General features: G+C 47.8%; 3 protein-coding genes and 1 long non-coding RNA gene across 14 annotated transcripts in view; 2 read left to right on the forward strand and 2 right to left on the reverse strand.

The window, feature by feature from the left end:
- Positions 1-7,840, forward strand: part of CBY1 (chibby 1, beta catenin antagonist) — an 11,542-nt gene extending 3,702 nt beyond the window's left edge. For 2 of the 8 annotated variants that reach the window (XM_031018281.2, XM_081822490.1), the window contains exons 2-5: positions 3,705-3,820; positions 5,216-5,321; positions 5,406-5,524; positions 7,164-7,840. In XM_031018281.2, coding sequence (XP_030874141.1) covers positions 3,743-3,820; positions 5,216-5,321; positions 5,406-5,524; positions 7,164-7,244 — 384 coding nt within the window. In that variant the 5' untranslated portion in view covers positions 3,705-3,742 and the 3' untranslated portion in view covers positions 7,245-7,840. Of the gene's footprint in view, positions 1-3,172; positions 3,619-3,700; positions 3,821-5,215; positions 5,322-5,405; positions 5,525-7,163 lie in introns of those variants that run through there. The other 6 variants (XM_081822491.1, XM_081822492.1, XM_081822493.1 and 3 more) reach the window with 5 other exon arrangements.
- Positions 7,841-10,723: 2,883 nt separating this feature from the next.
- Positions 10,724-13,225, reverse strand: LOC115937023 (uncharacterized). The gene is made up of 2 exons (XR_004072365.2): positions 13,086-13,225; positions 10,724-10,995 (listed from the first exon to the last, which is right to left on the reverse strand). It is a non-coding gene; the product is annotated as an uncharacterized LOC115937023 (long non-coding RNA).
- TOMM22 (translocase of outer mitochondrial membrane 22) lies at positions 13,016-15,230 on the forward strand. The gene is made up of 4 exons (XM_006747417.3): positions 13,016-13,353; positions 13,599-13,717; positions 14,179-14,296; positions 14,529-15,230. The coding sequence occupies exons 1-4, from the start codon at positions 13,180-13,182 to the stop codon at positions 14,601-14,603; spliced, it is 486 nt and encodes a 161-aa protein (XP_006747480.2). The 5' UTR covers positions 13,016-13,179; the 3' UTR covers positions 14,604-15,230.
- Positions 15,231-16,166: 936 nt separating this feature from the next.
- Positions 16,167-20,707, reverse strand: part of JOSD1 (Josephin domain containing 1) — an 18,285-nt gene continuing 13,744 nt past the window's right edge. For all 4 annotated transcript variants that reach the window (XM_081822487.1, XM_081822486.1, XM_081822485.1 and 1 more), the window contains 3 exons: positions 19,215-19,343; positions 18,924-19,118; positions 16,167-18,265 (listed from right to left, as the gene is read on the reverse strand). In XM_081822487.1, the coding sequence (XP_081678613.1) occupies positions 18,166-18,265; positions 18,924-19,118; positions 19,215-19,343 (424 nt within the window). In that variant the 3' untranslated portion in view covers positions 16,167-18,165. The remainder of the gene's footprint in view (positions 18,266-18,923; positions 19,119-19,214; positions 19,344-20,707) is intronic.

A 20,707-nucleotide genomic window follows, 5' to 3' on the forward strand; every position in this document is an offset into this window, starting at 1 on the left:
GGACTCCAGGATCATGACCTGAGCCGAAGGCAGTCGCTTAACCAACTGAGCCACCCAGGCGCCCCATCCACGCCCTAGTCTTCTCACCTCTGATATGGATAGGAAAACACCTACCTAATGGGGTTGCGGCAAGGAATAAAAGAAATGTATGAAGTGTGCTCAGCATTGGGCCCAACCCATGGTGGCTAGGCAGAAAGTGATACTAGTTTATGTTACTGTGCTCTTTTCTTTTTGGAGTTAAACAATTTCTTCCCAGATATTCTCGTTTCACTCTTGTTCTGCCCTCTACAGACATCAGATTAATTGTCTTCCCTCTTCCACCCTTTTACTTTTCTCCAGAGAAACAATGCCAGAGCCTTCCACTGGTTTGGATGACATGGTAGCGCAGCTTCAATCTCAGCATCTTGGTCCCCACTGCTGTCCCATCCACCACCAAGCTGGAAGCATTCTGCTTTGTCCAAGTACTCATATTGTGCCCAGGCTCAAACGCCATCCCCTAGGTGGTGGATCTACTGCTGTTTTTAATTATAAATACACACCTACCAATGAAACTCTCATGAGTACACCTCCTCCAAATATCTTTATTTTTATTTATTTATAAATCATACAGACATGAACTTCTGTATTATATAGTAATACCTTCAAAGAACCTTCTAGACTTTTATCATTAATCTTAGTGACATTAATTTCTACATCACTGAAAACAGCACAGTTTTTCGTCACGTTCTCATTGAGGGCATGTCTTCGTAATTGTGATGGATTCATACAATGAGTTATCTTTTAATGATAGTTGATATAAACCTTGTTTCACATGGTCTTGAGAAGTTCTCTCTTTTTATGGCCAGCTTTTTGTCAGATGTGATTAATTCATTACTGTTTTGGTCTTTTTTAGGATTTTATTTATTTGAGAGAGAGAGAGGGTGCTTGCACACGCACAAGTAGGGGGAGGGGCAGAGGGAGAAGCAGACTCCCTGCTGAGCAGGGAGCCTGATGCCAGGCTTGATCCCCCGACCCTGAGATCATGACCTGAGCTGAAGGCAGATGCTTACCTGACTGGGCCACCCAGGCACACAATTCATTACTCTTTTTATCTCATAATGTGGCGGAGGAAGATTTTATATGTAGGAGTAGGAAAATCAAGAGCTCTGTTTCCTTCTGTTCATTTGTGCTTTTGTTATGGTTATTTTCAGTCTACAGTTTCTTAGAAGGAATCTTTTTAAACTATTTGTGTATTATAAATTAAAATTGGGTAATATCTGGGAAGAAATGAACCTTGACCTCTGTCTCACACCTTGTACAAAAATTAATTCCAGATGAATCATAGTCCTAAATGTGAAAGCTAAAACAATAAAATTTGCAGAAGGTTATATATATGAAAATATGACCTTGGAATGGTAAAATAAAAAAAAGAATATGACCTTGGAGTAGGCAAAAATTTCTTTTTTTTTTTTTTAAAGATTTTATTTATTCATTTGACAGAGAGAGAGAGAATGAGCACAAGCAGGGGTAGTGGCAGGCAGAGGCAGAGGGAGAAGCAGACTCCCCACAGAGAAGGGGGAGCCCCATGTGGGACTCAATCCCAGGACTCCAGGATCATGACCTGAGCCGAAGGCAGTCGCTTAACCAACTGAGCCACCCAGGCACCCTAGGCAAAAATTTCTTAAGTAGGATACAAAACACTAATCATTAAATAAAATTGATAGAGGGGTGCCTGGGTGGCTCAGTCGTTAAGCGTCTGCCTTTTGCTCAGGTCATGATCCCGGGGTCCTGGGATCCAGCCCCGCATCGGGCTCCCTGCTCACCGGGAAGCCTGCTTCTCCCTCTCCCACTCCCCCTGCTTGTGTTCCCTCTCTCGCTATGTGTCGCCCTGTCAAATAAATAAATAAATAAATCTTAAAAAAAAATAAAATAAAAAATAAATAAATAAATTGATAGATTCCATTAAAGTTAAGAACTTCTTTAATCAAAAAGAAGCCAATAAGAAAGCAGGAAGACAAGTCCCAGATTGGGAGAATATATTTTCAGTATTCTCTCTCTACAATAAAGGACTTATAGTCAGTATATAGAGAGAGCCATTACAAATCAATAAGAGAATGGTAGAAAGCCCAGTAGAAAAGTGGCAAAAGACTTGAACAAGCATGTCACAAAAGAGAGTATCTGAATGTCCGATGAGTATATGAAAAGGTGCTCCATTTAATTACTTATTGGGGAAAAGCAATTTAAGCACTCAATGCAGTACAACTACACAACTACCAGAATAGATAAAATGAAAAAGATAGGAAATGCCCAAAGTTCAAAAGTTCATACACTGTTGGTAGGACATATAAATTGGCTCAACCACTTTGGAAAACCATTAGCAGTATCTACTACAGCTGAATATATGAATACTCGACAACTCCACAATTCCACCCCCGGGTATAGAATCAGAGAAGTATACTTACGTGTACAGAAGTACATGTCCACGTATGTTCTTAGCATTACTGTTTCTAATTGACAAAAACAAAACAATCCAAATGTCCACTTACTCAGAATATTTTACTGCAATGTGAATGAACAAACTCTAACTACACAGAACACAGACAAGTCTCACAAACATGATATCAAGTGAAAAAAAACAAACACAGAAGAAGACATAGTGCATGAATCCCTGGATATAAAGCTGCTGGGCGAGGTAGGCAGGGTGATGAAATGTTCTGTGTCCTGATCTGGAGGGTGGCTACACAGGAGTCGGGGCGGTGTGTGTGTGTAGTAAAAATTCATGAAGCCATACATTTACAATCTGTATACTTTTCTGTGTTACACATAAATATACAAAAATATTTACCCCACCTCCCCACCCCCAAAAGGGGCAGTGTCAGTAAATCCACTTCACTGGGCCTGTGTGAATTGCAGTAGGTTGCAATGTGCTGAAAGCAAATGTGCGGTGTTGTCAGCCCTGCCATGTGGTGGGCCTCCTCCTTCCACTGGACACCTCACCTGCCACACAGGACAGGTGGCCTTCTGACATAGGACTGAGTGAGGGACACCATTCTCATGGATTCTGTGGGGCGCCTGGATGGCTCAGTCGTTAAGCGTCTGCCTTCAGCTCAGGTCATGGTCCCAGGGTCCTGGGATCGAGTCCCACATCGGGCTCCCTGCTCGGCAAGAAGCCTGCTTTTCCCTCTCCCACTCCCCCTGCGTGTGCTCCCTCTCTTGCTGTGTCTCTCTCTGTCAAATAAATAAAATCTTAAAAAAAATAAAAATAAAAAATGGAGTCTGTGCAGGGGCTCTTGCCCTACATGTGATTCTCACGAGCGTCCAGGAACGAGCAAGATTGCATTCCTTGTGCTAGACTGTAAATCTGGTGATGTCACCTCATGACAAAACTTGAAACAGGCAAGTTAGGCATTTGCCTGTGGTGACTAAACTGTAGAGCCCCACAGTCCTGCACTGAAATTCTAGTGACCACTTAGGACCTTAGTCTTTCTAAACCTCATCTGTTCAGTGGGGATAACAAGGGGAGTAAACAAAGCATGGTTGTGAGAATTGAGGTGTTTCATGCAAGGGGTTCATTGAGCATTCTCCCTAGTGAGCTCTCAACACATGTGCACCATCACCAGGATTGTTAAGAGCCACGTGGTAAGATATATGTTTTCATGATTTGAGGACGGTGGCGTAAGGTCACTGACCCATCTGTTTGTATCTGTGACTTTTTCTGACGGTAGGAGAAGGGAGCATCGACCTTTCCTTCATCAGGTCCAAGATGCCTCTCTTTGGGAATACGTTCAGTCCCAAGAAGACGCCCCCTCGGAAGTCCGCTTCTCTCTCCAGCCTGCATAATGTGAGTATCACTGCTGGGGCCCATCCCAGTGTGCAGGGACTGGAGCATCAAGCCTGGTCTCTGATGGAAAGTTTGGTTCTCCAGAGGCATCCTTGTAAGGAGGACATCCTTCTAATTCATATTATTGCTATTGCTAAAGACATTTTTAACTCCTCGGGCACCTGGCTGGCTCAGTCAGAAAAGCATGCAACTCTTGATCTTGCGGTCATGAGTTTGAGCCCCATGTTGGGTATAGAGATTACTTAAATAAGTAAACTTAAAAAAATTTTTTTTTTTAAGATTTTATTTATTTATTTGAGAGAGTGAGCAAGAGAGAGAGAGTACACAAGCAGGGGCAGAGGGAGAGGGAGAAGCAGACTGCCCTGCTGAGCAGGGAGCCTGACGTGGGACTCGATCCCAGGACCCTGGGATCATGACCTGAGCTGAAGGCAGACGCTTAACCGACTGAGCCACCCAGGCACCCCCCACAAAAAACCATTTTTAACTCCTGTTTGGAAGTCATCATCAGAGCATGTTCAAGAACCTAGTAAGATGGTCAGTCGCAGGATGATTTTTGGCTCCAAATGGTATTATTTAGCTACCTTTCACTTTATTCCCAAGACCTGGCCAGGAATTGATTTTAATTGTGTCTGAGAATCAAATTCCTTCTCAAAGGATGATGTTTTGCCACCATTAATGGCATTCAAGGGTGTGTTGGATCTCCAGATGCGGCTCCTAGAGCGCAGGGCTGGTTGCGCTCATCCCGGAACGCCCAGTCCTAGGCCCGGTGCCCCGTGGCTGCTGAGTGAGTTGTAGAAACTCAAACCCATTACAGACCAGCTACAACTACGGATTGGGAGTTAGCATTTCACGCCTTTTCCATGACCTGTGGAGCTCCATGGTAAGCAACGGATAACGGAGGGGCTTATTACCTCTAAAAAGGATTTTCTACTTTATTAAAAATTTGTAGTAAGATTTCTTAAACTGGGGGCGCCTGGGTGGCTCAGTTGTTAAGCGTCTGCCTTCGGCTCAGGTCATGATCCCGGGGTCCTGGGATCGAGCCCCGCATCAGGCTCCCTGCTTGGCGGGAAGCCTGCTTCTCCCTCTCCCACTCCCCCTGCTTGTGTTCCCTCTCTCGCTGTGTCTCTCTCTGTCAAATAAATAAAATCTTAAAAAAAAAAAAAAAGATGTGAAGTGCCCAGCAGATGTCAAATAATTCAAATTTCAGCATATATAGTTTTTTTGGAAAACATGTATAATAAAGTAGGAGGTTTCTTCTTATAGTGTAAAAGTTTTTGTTGTACCTTATTTGATTTTCTGACTTTGAACAAAAGTGAGAAAATGTGCTCGGTGATGATTAGAGGAAGGAAATGAGTTGCCGGGGTCACACAGTTAGTGGGACTGTCTCGTCCACAGCTGGATCGGTCAACCCGGGAGGTGGAGCTGGGCCTCGACTACGGAACCCCCACCATGAACCTGGCGGGACAAAGCCTGAAGTTTGAAAATGGCCAGTGGATAGCAGGTGGGCTGATCTCCTGCCGTGGTGTCCACGGAGAGCGTGGAAGCAAAAGCCCCCGTGTAACTGCCCATTCTGTCCTTCCCCCAGAGGCGGGGATTAGTGGCGGTGTGGACAGGAGGGAGGCCCAGCGCCTCCGCAGGCGGAACCAGCAGTTGGAGGAAGAGAACAATCTCTTGCGGCTAAAGGTGGACATCCTGCTGGACATGGTGAGGAGGGCAATGGGAAGGGACGCCTAGGCTTTTTTTTTTTTTTTTTTTTAAGATTTTATTTATTTATTTGACAGAGAGACAGCAAGAGAGGGAACACAAGCAGGGGGAGCCGGAGAGGGAGAAGCAGGCCTCCCGCTGAGCAGGGAGCCCGATGCGGGGCTCGATCCCAGGACTCTGGGATCATGACCTGAGCCGAAGGCAGACGCTTAACCACCTGAGCTACCCAGGTGTCCCTGCCTAGGCTTTTCTTGTGGGGAGGCTCCATCGCGAGTCATTCCATCCAAGCCCGGGTACGGTGCTTTGAATCTAAAGATCCAGATCAGACAGCGCCCCTGCTCTCAAGGGCTCACAGTCTAGCAGGGAGGTGGGCAGTAGGCACACACAGCGACAGGGCCTCATGGTGAGGGCAACGGTTGGAGTCTGCATTGGGCCGGGTGTCAGCACAGGAGGGAGAACAAGTCATTCTGTCGAGTCAGGAGGGTGTCGGAGGAAGGGATACTTGAGCTGAATGTGGAAGGATAAAGGGAGGAATGGAGGATGGGATGAAGGCATTCCAGGAAGAAGGACCGTCTGCCCATGGCTTGGAGGTGTCCCTTATCACGCGGGCCCAGACCTGCTGAGGAGCACGCTCTGTGCTGCTCTCGGTTCCTTGTGGCTGCGAAAGACCCAGCGGGCGGCTGGGCCTGGGGCTGCAGGTGAGAGGAGACTGGGACACAGGAGAGCCCTTGCTGTCACGCGTTGGGGAGCCAACCCGCCTGGTTCCTTGTGCAGCGCCGCCACTGGTTTTGTGACTTCAGCCAGTTACTTCACGGCTCCATGTGTCGAAACTTAGTGTCTTCATCAGTGAAATAGGCACCAAAAGAGGATCTGCCTCATAACTGAGTTAATAGTCCAAGTAAAGCACTTGGAATAAAGCATTGCTCAGAAGTGTAGCTTTTTCCCCCCCGCAGTAAGCTGACCTCTACTTTGGGGAGTAAAGTTTCTGTCCCTGTCCTGAGTATCTTCCACTTTCTACTCTAAAGTCCATTGAAAGATCCTAATGAGGAAAGTGGCATTCTTTTTCAAGGATTTTTTCCCCTAATCACCATTATGTGAGCTACGGCTCAGAAACAATTCAGACCCTAATTCTTTAGCCTTAGGATGGCCCATTGTCTGCCTTTTTCATCCTGAGGCCCGCTGTCTTTAAGGCAGCGAGTGCCGAGCAATCCTAGGTGACCAGACTGTTGCGAGGGTGGATCGTGGCTGTTCTTTATGTACTGGAGGCCCTGGGGGTTCCCCAAGGGGTTCCCTCGGTGGAGGGCATCGGTGGTGTGAGAGAGAGGCTGGGGGGTCTTTCCCCAGTGCATGGAGCTGCCCTTGCGAACATGACACAGCCCAGAAGGGTCCTGCTTTCTTTCTTTCTTTTTTTTAAAGATTTTATTTATTTATTTGACAGAGAGAGACACAGCAAGAGAGGGAGCACACGCAGGGGGAGTGGGAGAGGGAGAAGCAGGCTTCCCACCGAGCAGGGAGCCCGATGTGGGACTCGATCCCAGGACTCTGGGATCATGACCTGAGCCCAAGGCAGACGCTGAACGACTGAGCCACCCAGGTGCCCAGGGTCCTGCTTTCTTACAGTCTCCTGCCTTCATTTCAGCTGTCCGAGACCACCGCCGAGTCCCACTTAATGGAGAAGGAATTGGAGGAGCTGAAGAGTGTCAGCCGCAGGAGGAAATGAGCCCCTGAAGATACTCGTTAGGAGAAAAGGACATTCATTAGGAGAAGTCCACCAACCAGAGGAGTGGGATGTGGCTGAGGGTGTTTTGTAGCCTAACTAGGGGATTAGGTACTGGGAGAGAGGGTCATATAATGGGGCGAAAGGCCCCCCTCAGGTTGGCAACAGGAAGGTACACCATTGCTGGCAGAAACCAGGACCCCGGGCCAGGGCGGTGAGCAGGAACGAGCCCTGGGGGGCTGCCAGTGGTCACTTCATGTACGAATGTGCCTTCCCAGGTTCCGCCTCGCTGGACTGATGCCGCTGGCTGAAGCAGCTGGACTTCATTGCCTCACCGCTCACGCTGGTGTTTGGGGTGTGGCAGGAGCACTTCTAAACAGCTCTGTGTTGGGGGCCTCCGATGAACAGCCCTCCTGGTTCTCTGCCCGCCCCCCCCCCCCGGGCTACTCTCTCTGTCCTTTAAAGAATACTTGTTCGCCGAATCCACCCCACTCTTCTGGCTTCAGCTTCTCAGTGGCGAGCCCCAGCCTTCCACGGCAACACTCTATTTTTGTGCTACTTTCCTGTTTAGTTTCTCAAAATTAAATGATGGTATATAATCTGTCTGTGGCCAAAGTGACTGAGAAAGTAGCAGTTCTTAAAGAAGTCAGTGGACCCTGGAGTCTAAGCTTCTGTTTGGCTGTCCAGAGACAGAGTTTTTAAGTTGTGGGGAAATGTCACCCCTGCAGGAGAAGTATTCCAGCTTCCTGGGCATCCGCCGAGGCTGACTGGAAACAGAACAGTCTCTCTGCCCACATTTCTCTGCTGTCCTTCAGAGATTTGGGACTAGCCTGGACCTGACAGGGACCGAGTCGTCGGGCAGTCTTGTCGAGTGGTCGGGGTGGGGGCCTGCATTCCTAGAGAGGGAATTTGCGCCTAAGTCTGTGTGAGCCAAGCTGCTGTGGCTGGAGGAGGGAGTCAGTAAGAGGGAACCCAGCTCCCAAAGTTAAGGGGGAGGGCACTGAGATGGGGACAGAGCCCAGAGCTTTAGCCTGGTGATGGCTACGATGGTCAGCAGTTTCTGAAAGCCTGTGACTTGTGTGGAACAGACCTCAGCACCTTGCCCTCCTACTCTTGTCTCCTGCAGCTTAGCCCTGTGAATGGGGGACTGGCAGCATGTGTCCTCAGAGGTAAGGAACCAGGTTCCAGGAAGTTCAGAAGCGCGTCCAGGATCATACAGAAGTGTGAGTCTGCTGACTCCCAGCTCCTGGTGAAAGGGAGGAGCTGGTAGGGAACAGCCTCTAATGGACCAGCTCTAGGGGAGATGGATAGAGGCTCCACCCCATAAGCTTACCTTCTGATATAGGAGAGAAGAACTCAGAAGAAATCGGAGGATACAAATGTAAACAGGATGTAAATGCTCCAGCTAATGGCAGCAGTTGAGAGTTGGCTTATTCCTGGCCCCACATCAGGAGCAACCATTTATTGAGTGCCTTCGATGCCAGACACCTATTGTTGAATCTCACAGAATTCAGGTTTGTTATCGTCCCCTGCTTTTAGATGAAGAAACGAGCTCCCTCAAGGTGACACAACTGGAAGGGGTGGAGCCTGGACCAAAACCCTGGGAATCATGAGGGGCAGGTTTGGTTGTCACAGTGATGTGGGTCCCTGCATCACCCTGCCACCAGAGAGCCCTGGAGCCATTACGTGGGACAGTTCTGCAGTAAAGAAGGACTTCTATTTTGAGTGATAAGGGAAATAAGCTGTCGGTGAGTTTGAGCAGAGGAGTGCTATGATCAATTTTTTTTAAAGATTTATTTATTTTAGAGAGTGTACAGCAGGGAGGGGCAGAGGGAGAGGGGAGAGAACCTCCAGCAGACTCCCAACGCGGGACTCGATCTCATGACCCTGAGATCATTACTTGGGCTGAAATCAAGAATCAGAGGCTCAGGGCGCCTGGGTGGCTCAGTCGTTAAGCGTCTGCCTTTGGCTCGGGTCATGATCCCAGGGTCCTGGGATCGAGCCCCGCATCGGGCTCCCTGCTCTGCGGGAAGCCTGCTTCTCCCTCTCCCACTCCCCCTGCTTGTGTTTCCTCTCTCGCTGTGTCTCTCTGTCAAATAAATAAATAAAATCTTTAAAGAAAAAAAAAAAAGAATCAGAGGCTCAAGTGACAACCATCCAGGTGCCCCGATCAATTTGTGTTTGCTGATGGATATGAGGAAAAGAGGAAGGTGGCTACATCTCACCACCACAACCTTTGTGTTTTTCCCGGGGAGATGCTATCTACTTTCAAGTTCTTTTTTTTTTTTTTTAAAGATTTTATTTATTTGACAGAGACAGAGCAAGAGAGGGAACACAAGCAGGGGGAGTGGGAGAGGGAGAAGCAGGCTTCCCACGGAGCAGGGAGCCCGATGTGGGGCTCGATCCGAGGACCCTGGGATCATGATCTGAGCGGAAGGCAGATGCTTAACAACTGAGCCACCCAGGCACCCCTACTTTCAAGTTCTTACCTTTCTAGTCAGATACATCCTTCAGGTTCTGGTTAAAATTCTTCCTCCTTCAAAGACTTTATGAGCCAAATCTGCTACAGATGGGCCACCCAAGTAAATAGTGCTATCTAATTGACGTTATCTCTTGTGAACTACAACAATTTTGGGAATTTCTGCACTGCGGGTCAAGTTACGGGGCACTGTTATGGTGGAGCTGCACGGAAGCTCTGGGGGCGTCAGGGAGGGAGTCCTACAGGCCTCGCAAGGGGATCCACCTGCACAATTGTGCAGATACAGGCTAATGTGTGTTTTTTATGGGAGGGCCTTACAGCTTTTCTAAGATTGTCAAAGGGATCTGTGCCTGCCCACTGACCCATATCAAGAACTGCTGTATCACCAATTTCAAATTCTGACAGGACAGAAACAGGAAAGGTGAAATCATGGACACGCGGGATGGGTAGGAGAAGAGCCAGAGGCTGGGGTTCCAGAACACCCCATCTCCATCCAAATGGCAAAGTTAGCTGTGCACCTGCCTGGGGCATCCACACTCACTTGTTAGCACCTTTATTTGTCTCCTTACCCTTCCACAGTGCCTCCTGGCCGGGCATCATTCTTGCCTTGCGTCTTCTCTGCTGCCTCTCGGCATTTCTCCTTGAAACCTTCAGTGAAGCCACTCTTCTCCAATTTCCCTTCTTCCTCTCCAGCAGCTCCTCCTTGAACCTCTTGAGGCTCCTCTTCCCCCCTCTTTTCCCCCAGTGGTTTTCATTTTCTATTTGTTTTTAATTTAAATTTTTTTCTATCGTGGCAGAATACACATGACATAAAATTTACCATTTTCACCATTTATAATTAGTTCAGTGGTACCAAATACATTCATAATGATGTGCACCCATCACCACCATCCATCTCCAGATGCTTCAACTTGTAAAGTTGAAACTCTGTACATCCCCATTTTGTAACCAAACCCAAGTTCAAGTGCCCGATGCGCAGTAAAGCTGATCATTGAAACAGACCTCAAGGGTGCAGCAAGGCAAGAGTTTATTCTTGCAGCCAAATGAGGAGCCAGGAAGACAAGCCTCAAGTTCGCCTCCCTGAAGCAGGAGAGCCAGGGATTTTTAACAAGTGGAAAAGGGTCTGAGTAAAGGGGAGAGGAGTTACGTGACTCAAAATTAGATAAAGGAAGTTATGAAGTAAGGGAGGGTTAACTGCATTTTGTTGGGCTCTAAGGGAAGGGAGGTCAGTGTCCTGACTGGTTCCAGTTGGCTTCAGGAGGAAACCTTGAGTTCCTGCAAAACAATTAAATGAACACTTAGCATCTCTCCCAAGGCTTTTAATACTCTGTACTGCATGATTCTCCCCCCTTTTTTTATCCCTCCTCAGTGATAGAATTATTGAAAGTTCTTTTATTCTTTTTTTTTTTAAGATTTTATTTATTTATTTGACAGAGAGAGACACAGTGAGAGAGGGAACACAAGCAGGGGGAGCAGGGGAGGGAGAAGCAGGCTTCCCGCGGAGCGGGGAGCCCGACGTGGGGCTCGATCCCAGGACCCTGGGATCATGACCTGAGCCAAAGGCAGACGCTTAACGACTGAGCCACCCAGGCGCCCTGCTCCTTACCAAATATTATCCCCTCTGAGGTATTCAAAGGGAATCACTAATCCACACCATAGATTGGTTTTGCCGGTTTTTGAACTTTATGTAATGGAATAATACAGTAAGCACCGTTTTGAGACATAAAAACTTTTTTTTTTTTTAAGATTTTATTTATTTGTCAGAGAGAGAGAGAGCGAGCACAAGTGTATACAAGCAAGGGGAGCAGCGGGCAGAGGGAGAAGCGGTCTCCCTGCTGAGCAGGAAGCCAGATGCAGGACTTGATCCCAGGACCCTGGGATCATGACCTGAGCCAAAGGCAGCCGCGCAACCAACTGAGCCATCCAGGCGTCCCAACATAAAAACTTTCTATGGTCAGTGCTGCCCTGTTTGGAGCTGAAAAGGACCAAGGACTGCTACAGGAGGAAGTGCAAACATACCTGCCCCTCCTTATGTAAGCACAGGATGAAGGACATGGTCCTGCATCAGATAGAGACGTGGACTGTTCAGTCCTTAGATTCTCTGATTCCATGGTCAGCTGGCCAAAGTGTTTATCAAATAACCCTTGTATTAAGAACTTGTGTGAGGGGCACCTGGGTGGCTCAGTCGGTTGGGCATCTGTCTTCCGCTCAAGTCATGATTTCAGGGTCCTGGGATCGAGCCCAGCATAGGGCTCCCTGCTCCGCGGAAGCCTGCTTCTCCCTCTCCTGCTCCCCCTGCTTGTGTTCCCTCTCTCGCTGTGTCTCTCTCTGTCAAATAAATAAACAAAATCTTAAAAAAAAAAAGATCTCAGGGTACTGGGGTAGAGGCCTGTGATGTGCTCCCCGCTCAGCAAGGAGCCTGCTTCTCCCTCTCCCTCTGCCCCCACCCCTACTTGTGCGCTCTCTCTCTCAAATAAATAAAATAAAAAAAGAACTTGTGTGACACATTATAAAAAGAAGCATTTAATCCATCAAGGTAAAAAATTAAAATATGGCTAATACCTAATGCTGGGGACAGTGTGGGGAAAAGGACACTTCCATTTACAATTATTAAAGTATATGATATAATTTCGAGGGCAATTATCTAATATCAAGCAAAGTACTAAATGTTCATACTTTTTGGCCGGCAAACTTACTTCTAGAAATATATCCTTCATGAGAGACTCTGGACTCCGGGAACCAAACTGAGGGTTATAGAAGGGAGGGGGTGGGGTATGGGGTAACCGGGTGATGGGTATTAAGGAGGGCACATGATGGGATGAGCACTGGGTATTATACGCAACTAATGAGTCGTTGAACACTACATCAAAAACTAATGATGTACTGTATGTTGGCTAATTGAACATAATTTAAAAAATATAAAATAAAAAAATAAATTAAAAAAAAAAAAGAACTATATCCTTCAGAAGGACTTGCCACACACCCCTGTACTGTGCCTCAACTTCCTTATTTCTAGACCAGGGATGATAGTACATACCTCAGTGGGTTGCTGTGACGATTAAATTAGTACACAGACACACAATGCCTGGTACTCAAGTATATAAGTGCTAATTCTTGCCTTTGTCTTAGTACATTGGCACTGTTCACTTGACCTTTTCCCAAAAGACCAATAAACCTCCAAATATCTAACTCCTACCAAATAACACACCCCTCGGGGAAATGAGACTGGATTAGTGTTTGTCTCAGTGTGGCCCCTGGGAGCTTATTAAATGCAGATTTCTGGGCCCACCCTAAACCGAAGAGAATGACTACCGCGGAAGCACCGCGACTCTGTACCGGGATCAAATTTCCCAGGTGTTTCTTACTTGGCAGAAAGCCGAAGTCCGCCGGCCAGAAGGCGTCGTTCTTCCGCAGCACTTCAGCCTCCAGCTCCCGGAAGAGCACCTCTGTCCGCCAGAGATGCTGCACTTGCCTCCTCTCTTCCGCTTCCGGTGTCTCCCTGCAGCCATGGCCGCCGCCGCCGCCGCCGCCGCCGCCGGCGGTCCTGGGGCGCCTCTGTCCCCGGACGAATTGCTTCCGAAAGGCGATTCCGAGAAGACTGAGGAGGAGCTGGAGGAGGAAGACGACGAGGAGGTACTGGGGCCCTGCGGTGTGGGGCGGGGTGCGAAGTTACGGGCGGGGAGCGACCGGCTCGGGGGTGTGAGCTCCGCGTGCTGCGGGATTCGGACGAAGGCGCGTCGCGGAGCCCGGAGAGGTCGGGGGGAGGTGTCTTCTCCGGGAGGCGGGGTTAGGGCCCCCACTGGGCCGCGGCAGGGTGCCCTAGCCCCAGGGGGTGGTTGCCGTTGCTTCGGTCAAGACCCGCGCCGCCTCCACCACAGCTAGATGAGACCCTGTCGGAGAGACTGTGGGGTCTGACGGAGATGTTCCCAGAGAGGGTCCGGTCCGCGGCTGGAGCGACTTTTGATCTCTCCCTCTTTGTGGCTCAGAAAATGTACAGGTAAGGGACGAGGGCAAAGACATTGGGGCGTGCCTGGGGTGACTGAAGTGCCGCGAATGAGCATGGGATTTGGAAGTAGCAAACGGGAGTTGGCCCGCCACCTAGACCACTGAGTGACCTTGGGCTGGTGGGTACCTTAACCTTTCTTGGTCTCCATTTCCTTTCCCTAAAGTGGCAGTTCTTACGGGTCGGGGTTGTTGGGAGGATCGTTTCGCATTATGTGAGGTAATTAATATGCTGTATAAGTAGCTTTGTAAGAACTCAGGAGAATGTTGGAACTGCTGGCACGAGATAAACGGCCGGCAGAACTGCTCGTCCTGTTTCTGGTAGGAGTATGGTGCAAGGGTTGGGTAGAAACACGCCTGTCAAAAACATGGGCGCGTGAGAGGTTTGGTTACTGGTTCCTTGGTGAAGCGGGCCCGTTTTTGTGTCTCGCTTTCATGCTCACACTCCCTCTGCAGGTTTTCCAGGGCAGCCTTGTGGATTGGGACGACTTCCTTCATGATCCTGGTTCTTCCTGTTGTCTTTGAGACTGAGAAGTTGCAAATGGAGCAGCAACAGCAACTGCAGCAGCGGCAGGTGAGCCCAGCCCCTGGGCCTGTTGCCAGTGGTGGAGAGGCAAGTTGTTGATTTCCCAGCACCTGCAGAGACCAGCAGTTACTTGTGGGTAGAGATTGGGCTCCAGCCCATGCTTTTTTAGGTACCTGACTGTGCTCAGCAGTTTGTGTAGACCTTGTCGGCCCAGTCAGTTAAGTGGAAATGTGATCCCTAGGCTTGTGTGATGCCTTATACCCCTCCTTTTCTTTTCCAGATACTTCTAGGGCCTAACACAGGGCTCTCAGGAGGAATGCCAGGGGCTCTACCTTCACTTCCTGGAAAGATCTAGATTGCTACTGCTATATGACTTGTCTCGGTGGGACAAGTTTGCAAATTCAATAGTGTTTGAACTGCTGATTATTTGGATTTTTTTTTTTTTTTTTTTAAACTTTGGCACATTGATCTATCTAAACCTGGTGGGGACAGTTCTCCCCAGTGTCTCACGGAGACTCCCAACTTGCAACCGTGCCCTCCACGCTGTCCCATTTCTTCTCTTCTCACTCTGATACGAGTTCAGGAATGCAGACGGTTACTCCAGCTCTGGCCATCCCACCCCTTTCACTAAGTCACTCATGACCGGAAGATCTCACTATCCCATTGTGACATAGGAACTGATGCCACTGGGAAGGATGTACCCCTGACCATTTTTGTTTTTAAGCATGGAGATGTTGGGAAGGGACATGCACACGATATGAAATACACAATGCATTACAACCGTAGTGTAACACAGCCACTGTGAATTCCTATGTTGGAAAGGAGGGAGGGCCGGGCAGCAGTTTCAACCATAGGATGGACAGAGTAGGAGCTCATTTCCTCTGCCCATTTTGGCTATGAGAGACCTGTGTGTCTGTCTAAAAAAAAAAAAAGTAAGTGCTCACTTTTTGTATTTAAATATTAAAAACGATTCCAATGGAAAGTGTCATCTATGTACTTGTGATACACAACTCGAAATCACTTTAGACTGCCCCTCACATTTCCTCTCAGCTCAGCTAGCCACCGCCATTTAACACTGTTTGACCCCTCAGGTCCAAGTTAGTTAAACTTCCCAAAGTGAAAAAGATGTTTATTTCTGGCCAAGAACCTCTTAATAGTAATCTTTGCCCTGAATTCAGGCAATCATTTTCAGATCCACCAACAAAGGACTAGGTCCGTGTACTTGCACAATCTACAGTGACATAAAGGATTTATAGGGAATAACATAATACTGATTTCTGGTCTAGGGAGGGAAGGGTGGCAAATAGAACTTTTTTGGTTTGTTCTTTTAAAACTAATTGCTGAGATGAGCTGATTATGAATCCAACTGTAGCCTTGTCTTTGAACTTTGCGGTTTTTCCATTTAACAAATTTTTATTAGCACTGTGCTATTAACAGTAGTGAGCCTTTTATGTGTATCATATTTATCAGAATAATACTATACAGTTTAGGGTGTAGTACTATTCCGATTTTACAGAGGAGGAAACAGCCACAGAAAGGTTAAGTCATCTACCAGACTGCATAGGAAATGCTGGATCCAGTACGGCCTCTGCTATGTGATCTTGACCTTGTTAACCAGAGAAAAACACTGGTCACCTGTCAGGGCTGGTAAAGAAAACCTGTACTTAAGATTAGCATTCCTCAGACTGTTGAGCCTAGTTCTTGAACTGAAAAATGTCTCAGGCTTTTGAACCAAATCCGACTTAGTGAATATCTTGTCTGGATTTTTGAGGCTTGAGAGGTTTGACCAAAGCACAAAATAGGTCTAAAAAATGGTTTAGAATGGTAGTGAGTTTTTCTTCTAAAGCACTGTTAGACTAAAGTTTACTTTTTTCCCCCTCCACATACGTAATTACAGAATTCAGGCAGACAGATGAGATTTATGTATGGAGTTTTCCATTTTTAATATTTGGTTAAACAAAATACATCTTTTGTAAACAAACCCAGCACAAGGCCAACAACAAAAAAAAGGAATAAAAGCAAGAAAAACAAAAAGCCTAGGGTTGCCCCTTATTGGGCATCAGGGTCAGGCCTGCCCCCTTCCTTAAAGGAAGTGGGGCTTTTTGCCCTTGGGCATCAGCATGGGTCCCTGTTCCTAAGCACCAAAATTGGATATGAACAGAGAAACCAGCCCTGAAATGTTTAAGCGTCTTTGCATATCCCATTGGCTCATGGACTCCAAGTGCACAGGGACTCCTCTGAAGTGCCATTTGCACAGGCCCAAGCAGACTGGTGGAGAGGAGTTCCCTGTCCTCCCAGGAGATGGCTTACTATCACTGACAGTGCCCATGGACCCAAGGTCCTGCTTGTGACAATCAGGTTGGCTGTAACTTCTGGCTGGTGGTGGTTGGAATGTCATTGTGCAGGGGTAAAGAGCTCCCTGTGGTGCCAAGCAGGTCTGGTGTGGAAAATGGTGCAGAAGAGACTGCAGCCAGTTGCTGAGAGGGTGTGATGCAGTAGCCGCTTGGTGGCCTGTTACTCAGCATAAAAAACGGCCTTGTTGGATTGAAGATACATGTGCAGAAAAAGTGCTGGTGTAAACATGCACTCCAGTCACAGTGGGGAGAAAGCCTCAGCTTCATCCTGTTAAGCTTGCTCAGGCTTGACATGCAAGCCCCAGGCTGGCTTTGCTGCTGGAGAGACGTCTGGCCAGTGGGGCAGCTCTCAGACCCGCCAAGACCACCGAACTGTAAGGGGTAGACAGGCTGTCTATCCACCTGTCTTGAGGCAACCACAACCACTTTGGTGACAGTGTGGTAGGATACTTCCCTTCCTTCTCTTGTTTTCCAAAGTTACGGGAGAAAAGTGGCCTACAACTATTTAAAGAGGTAGGGGGTAGATCAATTCTCGTTGATTTGTAAAGGAAACTAAAGATGACAAATCCAGGTCCTATAACATAATGCACGTAAACACCCTACTTGAGGGTTCTGATTCTTGTCACTATAGTGACTCCGAGCCTAGGACTTCTACCAATTCTAGCCGCTCTTACTCTCTGAGTAGCTTATCTTCACAATACTTTTCCTCACTCAACTGTTTCTCAAACTAGTGGAATTTGATATCGAAAGCAGACTTGTTTCCTGATTTTGCCGGAGTGTGTCAACTGGAAAAACTGCCCTCTGGCCTGTCTTGTGCCCCAGAGCCTCTGAAATCAATGTAGTGAAGTGGCAGGGACAATGATGGAGTGAGGCCGACAGGCTATCTGTGCCTGCCCCAGTCTGCCTTCTGCCATGTCCTCTTAGGTATCTAGCTCACCCTGGCACACTAGAATATTGCAGGAGTCAACCACCCGGCATGGAATACTAGAGAATGTTTCATTAGAAAACTCCAAGGATGGCCATAAACCACCCTCAAAATGGGGGTAATGGGTGGCATTAAGGGTTGGAGATGGCATGCTGTACCACTGCTGGGGTTTGGGAGATGGTTTCCTGAGAGGCCGTTATGCTCTGGGTCCGTCAAGCCAGTCACATGGGCTGTGCATGTCTTCAGACCCACTGGTTGCCAGGAAAGGGGAAGTGGAGGCAGCATCTCCAGGTGAGTCACAGCAGCAGTGTGCTCCAGCAGAGCCTCTGTCAAGTCCTCGTAGGCATGGGGAAAGTAAGATCGGACCCACCTTTCTTCCTCCTCTCTCAAAGAAAACAAGGGTCTTCCACAGCTCCGCCCTAAGCACACAGAGCTCCTACCTTCCTGTCCCAGGAATGAGTAACGCTGGGTGGTGGTTCTTGTAACCGTCCACACATCTGTCCTATTGCACTGTCAAATCGGAGGGGAAACCCAATGAGATGTTTGGGGGAGTGGCAAGGGCAGACCCGCTGGATAGGCCACAACACATGACAGAGGACTTGGGGGGCCGAGGGGAGGGAAGGTTGGGTAGAACTGCATTACACGTCAGCCCTCCAACTCTGACGGGCCTCCACCTCTTCTGGCACCACCAGCAGGAGTTCACAGTTCTTTCCTCGCAAGTGATGTTTGAGAAATTTCCTATGGGAACAAAGGGTAGATGAGAGAAAATGAAATGCTGGTAAAACTGCAAACTCCAGCCTCGGGGCCGCGTGCTCCCCAGTGACCTCATCATTTACGCCCTTGGCAGTCCTAAAGACACTCTCGGAGGGATCTGTTCTTGCAGGGTTCCACATCTGGCAACCCCTTCAACCTGTCCAGCTCATTGCCAACCTGAATTTTCATTCATCCTCCTATAACTGCCGACAGCATCTAGTTCTGCGAGGAACAGAGCCAGCCCAAAGTACTCAAGTAAGGGCCTTGTCATTGTTAAAAAAAAAAAAAAGTTTCTTCTTTGGTCTCAGAGAAACTTAGCCCTTTCTGGTCTAAATGTCTGTCTTCGTTCTGAACTGGCAGCTGTACCATCCCATTTGTCTACGCATAGAGAATGTTACGATGCTGGTCCTACCAGACCAGGCGGCCAGCATTCTGGCTGCTGGAACTTCTCTACCAAAGGGACTTCACATCCTCAGGGGCCATCAAAGATACAGGTCTTTCAAGTCTGAGACCATGATTCTAAGCAGGGCGGGGAGAGGATCCAAGTCGCTAGGGATTTCATCTCCTTCGTCAAATAACCAAAGATGGGCTCAACTTCCCTAACGCACCAAAGGAAGGAGCCCGGCCCATTCACAACAGGTACCTGAGCTCGCTCTCGCCTCCAATCCACTCGGGCATCTTCAGTTTGGAGTCGAGGTTGTAGTAGGCACCTCCCACCTCTCGAACACAGATCCAGTGCTGCCTTTTGAGAGGCAACTTCAGTGGACCCCAGCACAGGCTGGAGGGCAGATTCATGATGAAGCCCATGACGTTCGTGAGAGCAATGGCACTGACATCCCTGCAGAAGAGAAAAGGCGTCAACTCCCCAAGGTTCTCAGCGGGAACACCTCCTGGGCCCGGGCCCGGGTGCCTGTTCTCATCAAGTCAAGATTACCTGCGCTTGTCCCACCAGACAGCTTCATAGCCTTTGGTTTGAAGTGCCGCCATAATGACGTTCACATCGTAGTTCCCATTTCCTAGCATGCTCTTCTTGTGGGGGGTCACCATGGTGTTTGGAGACAACCTACAAATGTAAAAGGAGGAGGGCTGAGACGTGTGGGCTGTCCAACTCCTCCTGCCTGCCACCCCACAGACACCTTCCACCACTGCCCCTGGAAGCTTCTTTTCCCCCATTCAGTACAAGGTAACCACTTTTTACCCAAGTATTTTATAGTCTGGACTCCTACTGCCCTAGGGATTACCTCTCCTTTTATGCAAAACATTAATTCTATAGTGGTGGGGCCTACTTGGCTGTCATTCAGAAAGTCAATGGACCCAAACCATGTTCCACAAGAGGTCTCATTTGTGAAACCCTCAGCCTACCTATTTCTGCAGTCTTCTTCCTTGCTGATCTTCCTGCCTTAATAGAGCCATTTTTCTTAAACATTACCATGGGTAGTATTTGTCGCTACTCTTGTTTTTTTATAGTTTTAAAATTTTTATTTAAATTCAACTAATTAACACATAACATTATTATTGTCAAAGGTAGGGTTCAGTGATTCATCGGTCTTATATAGTACCCAGTGCTCATTACATCATGTGCCCTCCTTAATGCCCATCACCCAGTTATCCCATCCCCCAACCCCCTCCCCTCCAGCAACGCTCAGTCCACTTCCCATGATCAAGAGTCTCTTACGGTTTGTCTCCCTCTCTGATTTCGTCGTTTCATTTTTTCCTCTCTTCCCCTATGATCCTCCCTTTTGTTTCTTAAATCCCACATGAGGGAGATCATATAACTGTCTTTCTCTGATTGACTTATTTCGCTTAGCATAATACCCTGTAGTTCCATCCATGTCATTGCAAATGGCAAGATTTCTTTTTTTTTTTTTTTTGATGGCTGAGTAGTATTCCATGGTATACAGAAACCACATCTTCTTTATCCATTCATCTGTTGAAAGACACCTGGGCTCTTTACATAGTTTGGCTATTGTGGACATTGCTGCTATAAACATTGGGGTGCAGGTACCCCTTCAGATCACTACGTTTGTATCTTTGGGGTAAAAACCCAAGTAGTGCAATTGCTGAGTCATAGGGTAGCTCTACTTTCAACTTTTTGAGGAACATCCATACTGTTTTCCAGAGTGGCGGCACCAGCTTGCACTCCCACCAACAGTGTAGGAGGGTTCCCCTTTCTCTGCATCCCCGCCAACATCTCTCATTTCCTGACTTGTTAATTTTAGCCATTCTGACTGGTGTGAGGTGGTATCTCATTGAGGTTTTGATTTGTATTTCCCTGATGCTGAATGATGTTGAGCATTTTTTCATGTGTCTGTTGGCCATTTGTATGTCTTCTTTGGAGAAATATCTGTTCATGTCTTCTGCCCATTTCTTGATTGGATTATTTGTTCTTTGGGTGTTGAGTTTGATAAGTTCTTTTTTTTTTTTTTT

This window comes from Leptonychotes weddellii, chromosome 5, assembly GCF_054177405.1.
Source record: "Leptonychotes weddellii isolate Sample4059 chromosome 5, ASM5417740v2, whole genome shotgun sequence".
Lineage (NCBI taxonomy): Eukaryota > Metazoa > Chordata > Mammalia > Carnivora > Phocidae > Leptonychotes > Leptonychotes weddellii.

Bases quoted from the DNA above. Each gene is read 5' to 3' on its own strand.
- TOMM22 (XM_006747417.3), top strand. From the start codon at position 13,180: ATGCTGCACTTGCCTCCTCTCTTCCGCTTCCGGTGTCTCCCTGCAGCC. The intron at 13,354-13,598 runs GTACTGGGGCCC...CCTCCACCACAG, and splicing joins AGGAGGAAGACGACGAGGAG to CTAGATGAGACCCTGTCGGA. The intron at 13,718-14,178 runs GTAAGGGACGAG...CTCCCTCTGCAG, and splicing joins GTGGCTCAGAAAATGTACAG to GTTTTCCAGGGCAGCCTTGT.